Below are 19,791 nucleotides of genomic sequence, written 5' to 3'. Positions count from 1 at the left end.
TTAATCTTAAATCGATTTTTTGATACATTCTTGATTATTGATCTTTGGGTGGTTCATTTTTTGTTTTTAATTTTTTCTTCCCCCTCTCCAACACTTATTTAATATCAATATTAGAGTATTAAGATATTGATAGCATGAACAAGAAAATGTGATCTCTAAAAATTTTAACCTAAAAAATCTAAGATATATGCCTTAATAGGTTAATCATGTAATCATCAATGATTGATGAGAACAACTAGATTTGAACGGTTATGTGATCTCTAAGCTTCAATTACTAAGAGCTTCCATAAATATCATCATGGAAAGACTGCCACTACGAAGTCATAACTTCTAGATTATGTAGAACATAAAATAATGATACAGATCAACAAATTTATATGATTTTGTCCCAAAAAGAAGAATATCTTACAATGGAGAACCAACCGACACAAGAATGCACTTCATAGACACCCAGAAATATTGCACGACTGAGGCAATGCATTCCCAGATTTGAAGTGCTCAAGACCCAAACGAACGAAGAGAACTCCAAATTCAGACCATAGCAATGATAAAGAAGAGAATAAGTCCGACCAGAGTGATAAGAAGCTACCTTCCGACGTCCCTTACGGGCTGCTTTCCATCTTCAAGCCTTTGGACGACGGCCGGCACGACGCCGTTGAAAAGAAGCTTGAGGTGATCCCCGTAGAGCAGCGTCGGACAGCGCCTGGAGCGCCAGGGGGAATTCAATTCTTCATAGCGCGAAAAAAGACGGTGAATAATTTGTACTTCCATATTTACCCTCAATCACCGAAGATTTACCATTCCACCACCGGTTGGTTCTATTGTTTGATCGAACAGAAGTGTCTGTTTAATCCATTAGAAGTGTCTGTTTAATACATATATATAAATATATATATATATATGTATACGTGTATATATATATATATATACATATATATATATATGTATATATATATATGTATATATATATATGTATATATATATGTATATATATATATATGTATATATATATGCATATGTATATATATATGTATATATGTGTATATATATACACACACATATATATACATATATATATATATATATGCATATATATACATACATATATGTATATATATACATATCTATGTATATATATATATATATACATATATGTGTATGTATGTATATGCATATATATATATATGTATATATCTATATATATATTATATATATATATATAATTTTTATTTTTTATATGATTAACCAACCACTAAAATTAACCAACCAAAAGTGCTGATCCAAAAACAGAGTCAATAAAGAATTCTTGACATTTTCTATCATTGCAAGCATATGAATGAGAAATGGAGAAATATATGTTTGGTTGCAGTGCACAGATACAATAGAATCCATAATTTCTTTTCTTAAATTTGTTTCTCAGAAGCAAAAATTTTCTCACACAAATACTGGAATTAAGCAAAAATGTTCCTAAACATGCCTCATGCCTCAATTTAAAGGTTTGTAATCTTTAAGAAGCAATAGCACACCAAAATCCAGACAACCACAATATCACAATAATAGAGTTGAAGGCTGAATTATCTTATGGAATACAATCCTTTCAGTGGATTAGTGGAGCATGTTCACTAAAGATGGCCTGTAAGCTTAAAAGTACAGCAGGCAACATCATCGGCCGAGAACAATTATTCCTTCATTTTGATTGTTCTCGATTTGATTGTACACGAAGGAGTTGACATTACAGATTCTATCCTTATATGAAAGGAAAATGAGAAAATAGTCCAAACATGATTTCAAAAATGCCTTATTGTTCTACCTCAACAGAAAATTGTGGCTGATATTTTGATCTCCATTATTTTGCATTAACGCATATTTATACAGGATGTATTCCAACTCTGAGTTCACAATTCGAGGAGATCTGTATCGGGGCTGCCGATATTATTCCACCATTTTCCTGTTGTGTTGGTTAGGAAACTACCTGTGATGTTCATCTACACTGATGCAGTGGAACAGGGTCACCAGTCAGAACATGCCACCTAGCCTTTTCCTACCTTTGGTCCACTGTTCATATGTACTCAAGCATCTTGCACACTGCTAGATCTTGTAGAGTACTCAGAAACCAGCCTAAGAAACATGGATGATTTGTCTTCCAACAACTGGTGTGGACTGTCAAACTCGGCAACTCTACCTGACAAGCATAAAAAATGTCAAAGAAAAATCAGTGATGTTGTATACATAGAAAAAATGTTGATAAAATAGATCATGACCTTCACAAAGTCAATTAGTCGCCTAGTTCTCGGTTATCAAATTTGAATATGGAAACTATTTACCACATGCAATGGGAGTCAATTTAATGGAAAATCTTTTTAACTGTTACGTCATTAATGAGTAGTGTGAAGGAGATGGCCGGTAGAACATATGTTATATGAGAATTTAACATGAACTACATTTTTCTTCTTAACAACACACAACATCAACAAAATGACCACACGTGGACGGTTCAAAATGATGCAATAGGAGTTTCTAAGAGGACTCAACTATGAAAATAATGGCAATATATTTAAGAGAAATTTTAAGTAGTGGATGTATCTTTATTTTTTCCTTTTTTGTTGAAGAACCAATTAGAGAAAGAGAATCAGCCTCATATAACAACACAAGAAAATCAATTCTAAACTTTTCAATTGGCTCTTTGGGTTGACAAACAACTTACCGTCGCTAAGGACCAAAACCAGATCACTGTCAATAACAGTAGGGATACGGTGTGCAATGGTGCAGACTGTACAATCCTTAAATTCTCTTCGAATGATCTTCTGGATAAGGTTATCTGTAGCTGTGTCAACTGAGGCTGTTGCCTCATCAAGCACCAATATTCGTGCCTGCTTCAGCAATGCCCTGCCCAGTGAAACAAGTTGTCGCTGTCCAACACTCCAGTTGTCTCCATTCTCCAAAACTGAAGAGGTCAGAAGTGACAATTACAAATGAAAGTTAAGCAACAGGACGATGCTAGTATGCAAGGTAGCAAATGAGCTCTCTTTTCAGAAATGCAAATTTTGCACATTGCAGTAGCAAGAAACCCTGACAAAATTCCTAAAGAGATCGCCTTTCCTTGGACAATTTTAATCCAAAATTTGGACGCAAAGGAGCACATGTATTTTAAGAAAAAGCAGGGATATGATGAGTTCAAGATAATCTACACTAACAGAGACCTTTTCTTAAATCTACATATGTGTTACAGTCTATGACATTGTAAATTCACTGGGGTCAAGTACCATAAAGAAGCCTCACACATAAGAAAACTGATAAAATTTTTTACATTTAAGAAGAAATACCATCATAGAGTATATTAAAAACATGCTAAGCAGCAATCTTTCATCTCCATCTGAGCTGACAAATCAGAATTTTTTGCAACTGTAGATCTAAAAGTAGAACAAAAAGCAACAGTCTTTTGCCACATCAACAGGCAACATACCTGGAGCATCAAGCTTTTGGGGCTTATGGCGGATCACCTCTCCAAGTTGACACTTTTCAAGTGCCTGAGGAAGGAAACTACTTTTACAACAACGTAAAAAATGATGCAGAATTAAAGGTTTCTTCATTAATATTACCTGCCAGATTTCATGATCAGAATGCTCTTCGAGAGGATCAAGATTACCCCTTATTGTACCCTCAAACAAAGTGGGATCTTGAGGAATGATGCTAAGCCGAGAACGAAGGTCATGGAGACCAATGGTAGAAATGTCTATGTTGTCAATGATAATTTTCCCTTCTGCAGGTTCAATTAAACGGAACAGTGCCTGTATAAGAGTGGATTTACCGCTCCCAGTGCGCCCAACAATGCCAACCTTTTTCCCACCAGGAAATGTGCAGGTTACACCATGTAGGACCAGAGGTAATGTGTCTTTATAACGGACCTTTGTTGTAACAAAAAGAAAACTTAAGTCAATTGCTGCCTTATCTGTTAATGAAAATCACTGTATATTTAATATGTTAAGCATGAGGAAAAAGGATGTGCTGGACTTCAACATCTTTGACCAAAGGATGTGCAGGACTTCAGAAATCTTTTGATAAACAATAGAGTATAAAAATATAGATAAAGTATGAGTATGACAAATTTTCAATAATCAACATGTATCTTCCAGAAGAAATATTGTGTAACTATGAATATTTTGGCAAGAAATAAAAGTTACTGAAATAATGTTAACAGGGAAAATGTATGATCTTTGTTGTTTTGTGTATCATCTACATTAAGTATAAAAATTATTTCAGCTGGCAAGTTAGCTTGGATCTATGGCTTAACTGTAACCAGCAAGTTCAAGGGGGATAATCCGATTGCAAGATCTTCAAAATGCATTGATGACACTAAATATGATGCATCATCCCCATGTGTGTTTCTTCTTCTTTCATAAACCAGCAACAATTACATATTCACAAGCAACAAATTCCCGATTGAACATATGCCAGTGATGATAAAATTCTTTCAAACTTGGCCATTACCTCTAAATAATGCCTATTTTCCTTAAATAATCCACTAAAAGATGCTTTATAAAACAAACTTGAATAATTTGAGATCCTTATCAAGTTTTAAGCTGTTGCACTTCAAATCTATCACAATATCTTGGCAACAAACATCGGCCGATAACTACAAAGAGTATATTAAATAAAAATGATTCATGCTCTACTGAAGATAACCTCCAATGAAGATGACAACAAAGGGAATCAAAAGATATGATAGAAGGGGAAAAGGAGTGAATATAATAGTGACAAAGTAGATCATTAAGTTACCATGACAAACTTGCTTTAAATATAGCAAACAACAGAAACAGAACAAGATCCAAAAGGACAAAAATTATACAATATTACAAATCAAATAGCCCTATTATGGTCTGCAGTTTGTACATGTGTTATTGCATAAGATCGTATTGCAGTATAAGTTTGAGTGCACCTTTTGAAGTACAGCACTATGAGAAAGTTTGTACAGCAAATACGTCGATTTAATATTGGATGACTGGTTGCATTTCCCTACCTAAGAAATTCCAACAGACAACCAAGTGACCTACATTACCATATCTAATTGTAATTCTTCTCAAACCTTAGACGTAAAGAATAGCAGAAATTCATCAACTATCATTTTGTCGAAACACTTATTAATCACTGTCAGATAATTGTGTTTATCATAAGGGCCCCCACCGTCAACGTCAACGTCAGCCAAGTGGAAGTTAAGGCAGAACAAAGGGCCGTCAAACCATTCCTATGCTTGGTGTTGTTGAACAATAGGTCAGGTATGGAGTTTGGATAGCTAGAAGAAGAGCCCATGATGCTATATCAACAACTTTGTTACACATGGATGCCTATGTATGCGCTCGTTCTACCTTGTATAGGAGTCTGACCAGGCTTGGTCAATATTTGACTAGCCAACCAGAACGACTCCTACTTGTATAAGATTGGGACTATACTGATCCAACTTGATTGTCCTGTTTTGGGGGATTCCAGTTCAGTTTAAAGTCACTGAGAACTCTCAATCACAAAGAAAGAGGGAAAAATCAGGGGATACAAACTCTCAATCAAAAGAGAGGGCAGTCAGCCAAGATCACCCAATAAACAAAGGAGCTGGCTAGTCCTTACATAGGGTGTCTTTTGTTATGGATGACAAATTATGCCCATAACACACTAGATGATGATCAGCATAGGAGTGTTTCAGTGGTCGAATGTATATGCAACTAGTCTATGATTTCTTGAATCCTAACTAGTGTATACAAGTCTGTAATTCAGATTGTCTATATATATACAGCATAGTTATAACCCCTTGGGCAAGTCTTGGACCTTATTCCAACAATACATCTCCACTGTTCCTTTCCAATGTCTCCTCTATAATTTATCCCTCTTTCTCTCACACTCACTTATAATTGGAGGTCACTATCTTCCAAGTAAGGTGGCATTTAATACAAGGTGGCAATCCAATTACATATATTGATCGTAAATAAGGAAAAGAGAAACCGTCGAAAGAAGAAGAAAATTTTAGTTAAAGTTATCAAAAGACTAGCTATTTCTCCACAAAAAAGATTCTGCATTTCTTATGTGTAGCAATTGTACATGATAATGATATATAAAATTTCTTGCAGACAAATACCTCATCATACCCTATACACTCTCCTAGTTAGAAGTGACCAAGAAAAAGATAATTATTATAAAAAAAAAGAACTTGAGGTGGATTACTATGCGCAGAACTAAAACAACAATGTGGAAATCCACATTGGAAGTCTAGTTATTATTCATAATAAATGTTCTAGGAACAGATTATGACTGACAAGGTAACACTTGTAGAAGGTCTAAACAACAATATTAACTAAGAATGAGTCTCCTAAGTCCTAATAATGTTTAATGCAACAATCAAAATGAACCTTGAATCCGCACCTTAAGATCAACCAGTTCAATTTTTCCAGTCTCTGGCCACCAAGAAGTAGGGCGACAATCCTCAACAACAGCTGGTGCTTCACTTGGGATTTGGCAATACTGATGTATGCGCTCAATAGAAATAATTTTATTCTCGAGCTTACAAAAGCTCAATATCCACCGTGATAAACGAGCATTTAGATTTAAGCCATATGTTACAGCTAGACCCGCCATACCTACAACATCAAAACAAGCTTCATGTAAATAAAACTTTTCACCGAGGAGCGTAAGAAGATATTAAAGGTCATCCCTCCTTAAATATACTGATTTATGAATGGAAAAGAAATTAGCACAAACAAATGTGGAAATCATCAGGATTGGACATGTATAAAGAATAATTACAAGTTATCAAAATGCTTAGAAAGTCAATAGAGGCATACTAGGATCAATAGAACCGTGTGGGAAGCTAACAAGGAGAGCCATGCAGACAGCAAATGCAAAAGTCGAGAGCAATTCCATCCGCAAGCAAAGCCATTCAATTGCGGCAATACTGCAGAAGAATGGACGGGTAAAGCAATCAAGCAGGTATAGGTTCCTCTTCATAAAACGTTTCTCTTGACGGAAACCTCTAATAGTAGCAGCTCCAGCAATTGATTCCCCAAATAGATGGATTACTGGGGATTTTTGTATACTGACAATCCGGACTAGTTCCCTCGATGAAGCCATGTAATATTTCTGCACAAAATGAAGTGAGATTTCAAAGTCATGTAAAATTATTAGTATCTAAAAAATCATTAAAACCTCCTATTCTTCTTTCCAATTTCTCAAGCATCGGCATTCAATTTAGCCATAATAGAAGGTTTTCTAGAAGCAAGCAGGTACAAACAAACATTCTCACCAAGTAACAAGCAAGATAAGAAGATTGTTCTCTTTTCCCAAGCTTGAGTTATTTAGTGCCTCAAAAACCATAAGGATGACACCATGAATTACACAATCACACCATTTCCTGCAACTTTTTCCTAAGCACTTCTTAACTTCACAAAAATTCTATACTTGCAAGAGAACTGATTATATCATTGTGACTTCAAGAATTTCATTATGGCCAACAACCATCCAAACTAAGTAACTAAAGAATACACTACGTTCCTCTCCTAACCTCTCAAAAATGAAAATATATGATCCAATCATGGTAACAAACATAAGATATGGGGATAATTATTGCTTCATTTTCTCAGACAATTGCCAATGATGTTGTAAGATGATAAACCTTATCGCTGTAATCAATACCTGCATCCATAAGCAAGCCATCGCCATGGGGAGAAACAGAAGCAAAACTTGCCATGTAACTTTGGTCATTACACCAACTATACCAAGAAGTTGTATTGTTGTTGAAGCAAAACCACCGAGTCTGAAAGGTATATCAAGATCCACAACACTTTGATCCACAGAAACCTGATGACTCGTAATTCAAGATAATAAGCAGTATTGAAAAAATATATCATACCATATGATAAAACCAGTTCAATATTAACCAAGAACACCAAAGTTGATTACTTACTCGATTCAGTATCCGCCCAGCTGGAGTAGAATCAAAAAATGACATTGGTGCTCGAAAGACAGTTCTAAGCATTCTTAGAAACAACTTTTGTGCAGCTGCTAGGCCAAAAGTAGCTACAAGAACAGCTCTGATAAAAACAAACAGTGAACTCCCAAAAGCAAGGGTCATATAAACAACTAAGAGAACAATGCTACTTGTCTTCGGGCTGTCACCTCTAGTTTGAGGATTTGCCCATGCCATCCACCAGTTGCTGGCTATTTGGAGCACCTGAAATGTAATCTGAGCAAGTATAATCAATGGTATTAATGTTCCCTTGTATGCTGCAGCCATATATGATAAGTACACTTTCAAGCTAACTCTTCCTCTCTCACGCTCCTCTTCTTGAGCCAGCTGTTTCTTCCTTATTCGTTTCACTTTCTTTTTCTCTTTTATTGCTTTTTCTTCAGATGGTGGTTCATTTTCTGGTGTTTCACTTTTCATTTTATCTGTGCTGCTTGGACTTGATGTTAACCTTTTACCAAATACAGGAGGAGCACCAGAATGAATAGTTATGCTAGAATCTTCCAAAATATCCATTGTTTCAATTGCTTCATGGTGAGCTGAAACTAATGCATTGAAGTCAGTTCCAGCTTGCAAAAGATCTTCATATTTTCCAGCCTGTATAATATGGCCATCTTTCAGGACCTGCAGCAATTAATGAGAAAGCTGAGTAAAGATTACTGTGATAAAAAATTATATATAGACCTATATAACTTCAAGAACGCTATCCATTTTCGGCTTGGGTTTAAGGTAAAAAAAACGTTCAAACAAACTACAGCAGCAGTAACATTTTCAGCATAGAGTTTTTCTTGCTAATATGAATAATTCCTCGTCAGGTATGGCAGACACATCTTAACCTTTATACAAGAAATAGGGTAAAATAAAACAACATAACCAGTTGTTCTTGACAACATACCTAGCTGAGAAATTTGGGAGGAAGAAAAATAATTGATGCCAGGATGTAAGCACTGAGAATTGTCTGGAAGCAAATTGGCAATAATGTCAAGATTTGGCTGTTGATTGCAATCAGGACAAATGGGAGGTCTTGATGATTGATGATAAGCAGGAGCAGAAGGTCAAGGACAGATGGGATATTATAAATCTATTCAACACATAGATGCCAAAATGTACGTGAATTTGTTAAAAAATAAATACGGACATTTTTGCCATAGTATTCATCCAAATATTAAAACATTAGTTATTATAACACATCTAAAGCTTGCTGTACCAGTATTTTGTCGGCAGCTGGTAGAAACTCAACTTGATGAGTGACATAGATTACAGTCTTTCCAGCTAATGCCGTTATTATGTATTCCTGCAGAAAAACACAAGAGCTGTGAAAGTCAGGTTGAAAGATGGGACAGGACACGGGAGAGCTGTGTATCCTAACCTTAAATAGTTCGCTTCCTGTGTGAGCATCAAGTGCACTGAAAGGATCATCAAGCAAATAAATATCAGCATCTTGATAAAGTGCCCTAGCAAGCTGCACCCTTTGTTTCTGGCCACCACTCAGGTTAATACCTCTATCACCAATGATGGTTTGATCTCCATGCAATAACAATTCCAAATCTTTCTTCAGACAACAAGCATGAAGAACACTTTTGTACCTTGGCTTATCCATTGGGCTACCAAACAGAATGTTCTCCTCTATATTTCCAGACTGAATCCAAGCTGACTGAGGGACATAAGCCGCAGACCCACTTATACTAACCTGGAAAATAAGATAAAGATTGAACTTGAGAATACAAAACAGAGTTACATGACAGAGAATTGATTGTAGGAGTATTACTTACTTCCCCAGAAGTTTTTGGTATTTCGCCCAGTATGCAAGATAGAAAACTAGATTTACCAGAGCCAACTATACCACAGACTGCTACACGCATGCCTCTTTCAACTTTAAGCTGTATCCCAGAGAGTGTAGGTATTGCAGAGGAAGGGTCCCAGCAAAATTCTCCATCATTAATTTCAATAGAATTGCTCGTAAGGCCCCGAGGAACAACAATGGTGGCATCTTCTTGTAGCTCTTCCTCCTGTAAGAAACCAGATATCCGGTCCAGAGAAACCTTTGTCTGAGCAATCATGGATATCAAGTCTGGAAAATTCCTAAGAGGCTCTTGAAGAATCCTGAAAGTGGCTAAAGCTGAAAGCACACCACCAGCTGTAAGCTGACCACCCAGCAATATAGAAGTAGCAAAGGTTGCAACTGACACAAATATCGGAGATCCCCAGAAAATAAAGGTTATAACAGACTGTGCATATAGAGCTCTCTGAAGCCACTTGAACTCGACATTTCTCATCTCCTCTAATATCAAGCGGTACCGATCTTCCCAAGCCTGCAGCTTCAAAATTCTCATGTTCCTCAAACATTCAGAGGTCTTCCTCATTCTTTCATCCTTGGCAGACATTAAATTATCCTGATACTCCTCTTGCACCTTGGCCAGCGGAATTGTGACAATGATGGAGATAATGGTAGCTACCAGTGTTGCAATTGTTGCAATGCCCACATTTTTATACAAGATTGCCAAAGCAAGTACTATTTGTAGTGGAAGCATCCATATATCATGGAGATACCATGAATAATCACCGACTCTCTGCACGTCGACTGCCATGTAGTTTACTATCTCACCACTTGTATGACTTTGTCGAGCTGTACTTGATAGCCTAAGCCCTTTTCTGTACACCATTGCTGTTAAGGCTGATTTAACATGCATGCCCAATATGTCTACTCCTAAATACCATTGCCGAGTAGAAAGTGTCTCTATCAACTTAGCAGTGAAAAATATTGAGGCCAAAATGTAACCCTCATGAGGAAATGCTATGTTGCCACTCAAGTAATCAACAAAATAACTAATCAAATATGGACCCACATAAGAAACTAAGGTGTTCAACCCGGCAAAGACTGCATTCAAAGCAGCTTCTTTCCAAAATGACCGGCAAATAGCCATTGCCAGTGATGGCTGATTCTCAGGGTCCTCAGCTTTCAACCTCTCCCAATTTAAATTCACTATCTTGTAACAAGTCTTCGAACGATCTTTTGTGGCTAGCAAAGGTATGTCCCGCAGCTCTAAGGGCCTTTTTGCACCCACTGACAAGAGCGGATCAAGCCACGACAAAGTTGCAAGGCTAAACAGACCTGCCTCGCTGTAGGGGGTGACTCTAAGACATCCATCTTCGTCTTCTCCAGCAAGCAATGGTTCCCTGAGGTCTCCATGTTCCCTATAAAGTTCTATAGATGTGATACCTCGAACTGAGGCAAGGAAAAGGAAAGCAAGGGCAGGCAACGCAGCATAATTTGAAAGCGTATGTGAATTTAGGCTGATCGACTTGGTTATCAATCCCTTGGTATCAAGGTAGCCAATGTAGAGAGAGAAGATGAATGAAATAAACCACCATACCCTAATCAAGCATGGAAATTTAACCAATGCCTTCAATTTACAATGAAATACCGATAAGCCCAAGACAAGCCACGCGGATGCTTGCACGGAAGGCAGGTAAAGAAGCGTAAAATCTCTGGATTCGACCACTCCTGTAACCAAGTTCACGGTTTCATACCCCAAGACCACCGCTTGAAGGAAGAAAACAAAGAAGCAGCAGAAAGTTGTGAACTTGAACCAATAACCGACTTCTACAAGCCGATCGCAACCAGGATCGCGGCGAACGGGGAGAGGGCTCCGGCCATCATCCTTGAGAGCCGGAACCCGGCGGATGGCGCAGGCGAAAACTCGCCGTGCGGAGGCAAAGAACAGGAAGAAGAGAAGCAACGATGCATGGGTGGCGGCCGCGACCCGCTCGGGAAAAGGGAGGTCGCCGAACGAGCTGATGATGGAAAAGGAAACCATAGCCCTGCCAAGGGTCGGATATCGATGAGAGATCTCGAATGGTAGCGGGCCGAGGCGAAGATTTCCGCTACGGGCATTTCACCATCAAGGGTATGAATAGGATTAAAAGCGAGGAGGAGAACTAACAAACGGCAACAGGCTGCAGAGCGATTGATGTCTGTTCTATAGCAGCTGATGACACACTGCACATGGAAACAAAAGCGCCTTCCTGATCATCCACCTAATAAAAATAAAAGGAAATTTTTCGCAAAGAGACAAGCCAAAACCAGAGGAAAATTCTCGAGAGAAACAAAAAATCCAATCTTTACCGACCTTGTCTGTGGGGCTCCCTCCCTCGTTCCACCTCCTCCCTTCTTTCTCTTCCCCGTCCGATGATTCCAAAGCTGGGATTTTGAGAGGTGTGAGTGACCGATAGAGGAGTAGGGAGGCAGAGCAGGGGAATGGGTTGTGGTTATACGCTCTAAAATCCAAAGCCTTCTCCTCCCTCCGTCTCCTCTCTCTACTGCTCTCTCTCCCACAGCAAGCTGATGGGATGATGTTGCGAGCCTATTCCGGAGATGAAGAGCAGGGGAAGAGGGTGCTTGGTGTTACTGACTTTGCCGAGGGGGTTGCGTCGGATCAAGTGGCGATTGCTTTGTCGACGACGGCTGATGATGCCACGGTTCCAGGATTTACTCTTATATAGAAGGAGGGTGGAGAAGGGATCAGTGTGGATGTGTGGTTTTGCATGCAAATAAAGTAGGATTAGGACATAGGGATATTACAATAGGATATTTGCCAGGAATAATATAAGAAGTTTTATCCTATAATTATATAAATATGTAGTATTTTATGAATTTATTACTGATTTTAGTTTATTATTTTCTGATAATGTAATTCTATATTTGTCAACTTACGCATGATTCTGAACTATTTCTTGTAAGAACAAATTTATCGTTATAATTTATCAATATTAGTTTTAATTTTGAAGTATGGGATGACTTTCATAGAAAAATTATTTTTTCAGTTTTTAAAATTACATCTTATTTTTTACCTTTTTTATGCTTTTATTTTTCTATAATTTCTCCTGACACCTATCCTCCTTTTTCATCTAATCGTTTTGATTCTATCATGATTATTTTTTTCCTTTAGATGATGAAATCACGAATAATGATATGATTAAAATGATGAATATTAAAGGTGAATTAGAGAAGGAAGATGATCATAATAATAAAAATAAATAAATAAAAAGTATTTATAATATTATAAAAAACTAAATAAATAATTTAAATTAGGGAACATCATTCAGAAAAATCCAATCAGCTTAATGATATTTTTATCGAGAAATAGTGCTTATTATGGAAGTAGGCTCCTAAAGAATTTAGGAAGACAAGCGAACAACCTCTTCTGTGACGATAGCCTTATGTACCGATAATAGGTGGATTAGTTCATTCAGATAAAGTTTCAGGAAGATGATTAATGCTTCAAGTAATGGTTTAGGCCCCTAACTAACAAAAGGGAGGAGAAAACCATTTTGCCTACATTAAATGTGAGCCACACCACCTTCCTTTTATGAGCTTAAACCTTCGGAAAAGATAAGGACTGAGGTGTCATTTGACTGAAGGTACATTGTGATTGCTGCAAGCATCGCTCTTTATGCGTCAGACCGGCTTCTCGATATAGGATGACACGATACGTGATAAGCTCCACCGAAGTGACATCTACGATGGGGAGGTCGAGTATGGGCTCATGCTTTGTCCCATTGGCTTTAAGTTGACGAGATGATGGTGGCGGTGACTCATGCTGCAAAACATGGAGCGTGACTGTGAGAGCATGTTGTGCTTCCGCACCAGTTTAAGATGATGCAATCCGTTTACCTGACAATATGTTAAGCACGGTGTAAAGGATGGAAAGGATTCAATGGGTTGGTTGGACAAGAGAGCGCCTTTTACTGTGGATTGGGTCAAATTATTTTGGATTATCGCTTTCTGGTGACTCCACCTTCCGCTATCGATATATTAATTTATGGAGAATAGCTTTTGTTGCCTGCTTGCAAGTGATATCAACCCCAACCCCATTGAAAGGCAATGAAATGGCCAATACATGAAGCAAGCCTGGCAAAGAAGAGCCGACGCGTCACGCGCGACACTGGTGAGAACGGGTGTTGGCGCGACCGCCCTCCGTGTGACTTCATGGCGGACAGCTGCACATTTGTTCGGTGGCGCTACGATGCACGTGTTGCGTTGGCGCCTGTGGCTGACGTCTCTCCAGCTTCCGGTGGCCGTATTGGATCGTGATGGCTCGAGACTCATTCACTGAATTCAGTTTACGTACTTTTCCTTTTTTTGCTTCTTTCCCAAGGCAATCCATTTAGGAAGTGCAGGACTGCATGCATTCAACTGTCTCTGCGCGTAACCAGTAAGCACGCTAGCCGAAAGAGAGACAGGATATTCGATCGTTCCTCGTCTGATCTCGAGGCAGAGGAGGAGTACGCAAGAACCTATGAAACAAGCGATGATGCTGCGGACATCTCCCGCATCGGCACCATTAGAGGTTGTCAAGAGTGCTTTGGTACCGTATTCCCCACCAGGTTTATCCATGAGAGGATTAGTCTCGGACATGATTCGATCCTCCTTCCAAGCTGCCAGTTGTTCCAAGGATTCAGAGCTGGCCATTTGGCCTTTGAATGTATCACTTCAGTCCCGTTGTAGCTCGGATATCCAATACAGGCATTCAAGTACGTGGGGAATATTGCAAGTGATGATCAGATTGTTTCTGAATGCATGCATATGCTTCGGAAAGTGGCAATGTTTGGTTCCTCGAGTATCTTCCGAGAGGAAGATCCCTGGAGTGGCATCTATTATTGAAGGACCCAGTGGGGTTGTGGCCCCAGAAGCTCCTTCGATGGAGAGGAGCATTGATCCCATGGAAGTGGGATGAGGGAATCCTCCAAAGAACTCCATAGGAATAAAGGAAAGAGGTGGGGCTGCGGTACATCAGAAAGCGAAGCATTCTACGGCTAAAGGTATGATACACATGGGGAAATCATCGTCAGCACCGGAGACATGAGAACAGAAACAATCGAGGGAGACAGGACACCGAGTGCTGCCACACCGGGTAGATAGTACAGACATGCATTGCTGCGCCGGTCTCGTACATGTGGCTTCACATAGCATACGTGCATGATTTTTCAAACTTAATTACGTGCAGTGTTAGCGTGCAACTGAGAAGAGACCAATAGCTGGGCTTCAAATCGACCTAAATAGAGATGGACTCGAGCTATAATTATGACAAACAAGCACTTGGCTGCATCCTTTATTAAACCTCGAATTATCTCTGGTTAGATGATAAGCAATAGTAGGGTGGCTCTCATGAGGTCCGTTTTAACTATAGGAAGAGGTCACTTGCTTCGTTGCAGTCACGTCCTTGGCAACATATTGGACCGGCAGTAAGAGTTGATGATTTGGTAATGAATTTTGATCGATGGATTTGACGACGGACATGCAGGACATCGTTTCCTTCCCATAGTCGCCCCTGCTTTTAAGATTTGATCTTCCGAAATGACCACTTTTAATGATCCTGTCACTCTTTGCCCAATCAAATTAATATCCAAGAAAAATAAGACCTTCAGTACTCTTGCTTCACATGAAACACATGCATGAAATATATTTTCTTCTTTAGCAAGCCTTGAGGATGGTTTTGCAGTATCATTTTGATATGAAGATCCTTCGTGGCTTGTCCTGTAGATGGCGCAATTTCTATAAATCGGATACTGTTTAATATTTCTTAAAATACTTCCACATATATGCGTATATGATAATTAATTAAGACAATAAGTCAAAGGTGATGCAACCCCTTAGATAAGTATTGGTACAACTAGTCAAAAGGACCACTATACAAGATCGTGATAAATATTTCTGGCGACTGAAGTACGAGGATAAACGCAGAACAGTTGAGCCAAAAACTTCAACGTTGAGACGACCCATTCCTTGAACACATTATTGAGAGTTTTGATAGGCCCTAGATTCTGGTTCCTTTCACTTCTCCAGGTCCACCACCCACCACATAGTCCGGATCTCGATACCCAGGTCCATATTTGCTGCTGAACATCCCGGCATGGAGCAGCAATACGTAGAGCAACTGTGTGAAGGCCAGGATTATGATGAAGGCCTCGAGAACTCTCAGCCTCCACCCTCGGTGGCCTCCGATGGCGATCTCCTTGCACGCCACTCTGCATCAAGGTAAACGCACTCCGGTAGCAGCTCAAATCAAACTGAACTGAGAATAAAATATGGGAAAACTGTGCGTGTACCCGAAGGCTAAGGCGGTGATCGCCCATGCGACGATGGACGAAGCGGCCGCAGCTGCGAGGCTATCATTCCTCCATGATCTTATGTGGTTTGCTCCCGCGAGCTTCGACGCTGCCCCCACCACTCCGGCCAGAATGGCGAAGACTAGGAAGTAGAAGGTTGCACCATTGCCCGCCACACCTGACACACAAGTTCATTCGACAACATCGACTAATGAATCCATATCTTTTTCTCATACGTAGTTGGGTTTCTTTGACTAAAGAATACGTTCAAAGCCGGCAAAATCTGCTACATACTTGTCTGATCTATATCAAGTTAGCTCGATGCGAGGCCAACCTGACTAAGAAACAAAGAAGAAAGGAAAAACAATACCAGGGTAATTAGTCTGGCCATTGATGAAGTGGTTGAGGTTCCAGCTCGCGAAGCCTATCACTATTATGTACATTATGAAGTTGAGGAACAGCAGCGGTGCTGCCAGGTTCCGTCCCACCGTCTGAGCCATCTCGAGGGAGTGAAACACTCGACCACCTCTGCGAGGCTCCCAAAGCACAGAATGCAGCGGCAAGACGAGCTTACCTTCGGTCCGTCACTATCCCTCGCTGGTTCTCAGCTTCGCTGGCAGGGTGGGGATGAGCATGGGAACATAAATAGCGAGGTGGTGTCGGAATACGGGCGACGCGTGTGGGAGGTGTAGTGAGGCTCGGTAGCTCTCAGGACTGTTGGCTGCCATCTCTTGCGTACATGTGTCCGATCCGTATGCTCACGTCTCCACCGCCTATGGGTTCGGCCTTTCTTTAAGCGATAAATGGTTACCCTCACCGTCCCTTCGGTCACCTCCAAAATCTTCTTGCACTTTAACTCGTTCGGATGGTTGCTGCAGAAGCTTGGTTTTGTCGATTCGTCGAGTCCAGCACGCGAGCAGCGGGAGAAACGCTCACGTGAGCGGCCATGGTCATCTCTCGATCGTCGTGCTTTGTGGTGTGAGCCTCGATGACGATGCTTTTCGTGTCTCGGCCAGTTCGTTCTTTTCGTAGCGGAAGTCGTCATCGTTTCGATGGTTTTGGCTTTTCAGATAGACCGGAGTGGCTGATGCTACATTATCATTATGAGGCTGTGTGCTAAAATCGTGACACGGACCTCAACTTGTCCGGCCCAAAGGGATTACAGACCCAAACAAAGTTCATTCACGAGTACGAACTCGTTTTCCCTCGTGGATTTGAAGCAAATGGTGATCGATTAAATCTTTCCAAGAAATGATACCACCGTATTTAATTATTTGAAGTCTCAGATTCGTTGACATCGCAGTGCACGCAGCGTCAACAACATTATCCCTTACATGGCATTCATCGACGCTCTCCATACAGTGCTGTCACTGCACATAGGTCATCTGGCACGTCACCAAGATTCCACAGGCTTCCCCAGGAGCCATCCCCGGTGGACCCATCGCTCGAGTAGCCACTAAAGCCGCCACCTTGCAGCATACAAGATACGGAATACATGTACGTCGTCTCTTCCATGTCTTCCGCTAGCGCGGCTTCCTCCGCCCGTTTCATGGCGGCTCTCATGTCCGCTTGTTGCTGCTGGGCACCCTGGTGCAGATGCTGTTGTTCCTCCTGCCCTTGCTCCTCCTGTCGCTGCCTGATGAGGAATCTCGCTCTCGCCTTCTCTACGTTCTTCGAGGGCTTGCTCTTCTTGAAATGGGTCCTCCAGTAGTTCTTGATCTCGTTGTCGGTCCTCCCCGGGAGGCTTCGAGCTATGTTAGACCACCTACATGTGCGAAAATTGAGCTTCTACAGAATCATAGAGTTCAGCAATGAAGAATGAAGACTAGAACACATGATCCGATTTATTCCGACTGTGAATACCTGTTTCCCCACAAGGCATGCAGCTCTTGGATGATGATCTCCTCCTGTGGAGTGATATTCCCTCTCTTAAGGTCAGGCCTCAGGTAGTTCACCCACCTAAGCCTACAACTCTTCCCATTCCTCCTCAGACCTACAGCACAAAACCACCACTATCAGCAGATGAGCTCATACCACAAGTGACAAGCAGCAGTTAAAGATTAAGTACCTGTTAACTTGGAGACTGAGTTCCATTTTCCGTCACCATGGAGACTGACATGCTCCGTGAGGAGCTTATCCTCTTGGGCAGTCCAAGGCCCCTTTCTCCACTCACCATTGTCGAGAGTTCCCCAGCCAAGTTGCCCATCCATGCCTCAACAAAGAACTTTTAGTCGACTAGGAGCAAGATAGATTCTGATCATAAGCTGTCTCGCTGCCAGTGGGAAAATATGCAGCACAAGCGTGGCAACATATTTATACCGTATACTTGAAAGTGATCAGCGACATGACCTCCTCAAAAGCACGCCACTACTGCTTGTTAGGTGAACTCAACTCCTAAATTGTCTAAATCTTTTACACAGATCCTTGGATCCACAATAGATATCCCTCTATTAACCCTGTGTTGTTGTGCTACTCTTATTAACTGGCTAGCGACTTCCATCACAGATCCTTTCTCACACCTGAAGTGGTTTCTAGCAAGAAGCTAAAATTCAGATGGATTTTATCTTCCGACCAGTGAACTCTCGGCAAATTCTTAAGATCAAGAAGAGAAGAAATCCTGGTGATGATTGGACTCTTTGACGATTATTTAAAGTTCAACCACGTCTTAGTTGAGGTAGAGGGCAAGATTGGAAGTATAAGCATGATAACTACTCTAAGAATCAAATTAAGGGCCAGCTAAATTGCACCATTAATCTTTGATGCAATTCCATAGCTCGAGTACGGACTCCCCGCATTGCATCCACGTATCTGATATGCTTTAAATGAGGGCAGCCATGATCACAAAGAAAAAGGAAGAGGCGAAGTGCCATATTAGCTTACAGTAGTGGGAGGTGGCTGTTTCCTTGATGGAGGCTGCACCACCAACTACTACTTACCACATGGTGCAGCTAAGTAGCCTAAATCCTTACTTTGTGCTTAATGTGATGCCTAATGATCTTTGTTTATTGGCTTGAGTTAGCTTGTGGGACGTCTATTAGGGTAAGCGTGGCATAAACTAATGGTGTTATGCTCTTTATGCGTGCGGGGACAAACTCGACACGTCGTTCTATCAACACCTGAATTCCTGGATTACAGTCATAGAAATATAACAAGACACCAAAATGGAGGGGACTAAGAGACTCTGATCAAATCATTGCAGTGAATTTTCTTTCGAGGGTGATCAACAGGTGGCCATCCAAGTCAAGAGTGCATACGAAAGGATAAGAAGATGTCACAATCTTCTTTTTCTTTTTTTATTAAACAATGAATATTTTTTATTATAAATACAATCTTTCTTCTTGTGGAATAAAACTGTACATGTTGACCTCTCACTAGCTACTCACTTTTGGTAAAATACTTGAGCAAGTTTAGCTGAGCTACAAGTGCAAGTGGAAAGGTTTGCTCTAAGAACACTTGAACTTGAGAAATTAAAAGAAGCTAATCATTTCTCCTGGCATAAGCCATGTTAAACTAATACCAAAGTGGAAAGGACTTTTTGAGAGGATCACCTTTTGTCTTGTAATAATCCACCGCAATACTTCTGGTAGAGAAAAGCTACAAGTTCTAGTGATTCAAGGAATCAATGCAACTTCATCCAATACTACAGCCATGGTGCCAATGGAACTCATATGCCTAGTTTA

The 19,791-nt window shown here is 40.2% G+C and overlaps 3 protein-coding genes across 4 annotated transcripts; all 3 read right to left on the bottom strand.

Annotated features, from left to right (window-relative positions):
* Positions 1–1,535: 1,535 nt before the first annotated feature.
* LOC103993146 (ABC transporter C family member 13) lies at positions 1,536–12,481 on the bottom strand. Of its 2 annotated transcripts, none has more exons than XM_065163838.1 (12): positions 12,133–12,481; positions 9,775–12,040; positions 9,372–9,692; positions 9,210–9,296; positions 7,943–8,626; positions 7,672–7,836; positions 6,825–7,119; positions 6,406–6,620; positions 3,600–3,905; positions 3,464–3,527; positions 2,705–2,944; positions 1,536–2,182 (listed from the first exon to the last, which is right to left on the bottom strand). In XM_065163838.1, the coding sequence occupies exons 2-12, from the start codon at positions 11,818–11,820 to the stop codon at positions 2,070–2,072; spliced, it is 4,536 nt and encodes a 1,511-aa protein (XP_065019910.1). In that variant the 5' UTR covers positions 11,821–12,040; positions 12,133–12,481; the 3' UTR covers positions 1,536–2,069. The 2 variants fall into 2 exon arrangements, with proteins under 2 accessions (XP_065019910.1, XP_018686261.2); XM_018830716.2 differs by having other exon boundaries at positions 9,775–12,002.
* A 3,225-nt stretch (positions 12,482–15,706) lies between these two features.
* Positions 15,707–16,660, bottom strand: LOC103993147 (membrane protein PM19L). The gene is made up of 3 exons (XM_009413106.2): positions 16,482–16,660; positions 16,112–16,289; positions 15,707–16,030 (listed from the first exon to the last, which is right to left on the bottom strand). Exons 1-3 carry the CDS (start codon positions 16,609–16,611, stop codon positions 15,820–15,822), a joined length of 519 nt encoding a protein of 172 aa, XP_009411381.2. The 5' UTR covers positions 16,612–16,660; the 3' UTR covers positions 15,707–15,819.
* A 692-nt stretch (positions 16,661–17,352) lies between these two features.
* LOC135644797 (MYB-like transcription factor EOBII) lies at positions 17,353–18,405 on the bottom strand. Its single transcript, XM_065162712.1, has 3 exons — positions 18,180–18,405; positions 17,975–18,104; positions 17,353–17,876 (listed from the first exon to the last, which is right to left on the bottom strand). Exons 1-3 carry the CDS (start codon positions 18,319–18,321, stop codon positions 17,453–17,455), a joined length of 696 nt encoding a protein of 231 aa, XP_065018784.1. The 5' UTR covers positions 18,322–18,405; the 3' UTR covers positions 17,353–17,452.
* Between the last annotated feature and the right edge of the window lie 1,386 nt (positions 18,406–19,791).

The sequence above is a fragment of the Musa acuminata genome, chromosome BXJ3-8 (assembly GCF_036884655.1).
Source record: "Musa acuminata AAA Group cultivar baxijiao chromosome BXJ3-8, Cavendish_Baxijiao_AAA, whole genome shotgun sequence".
Lineage (NCBI taxonomy): Eukaryota > Viridiplantae > Streptophyta > Magnoliopsida > Zingiberales > Musaceae > Musa > Musa acuminata.
The sequence above is the reverse complement of the archived record's forward strand: the minus strand, read 5'-3'. Positions and strand labels throughout refer to the sequence as shown.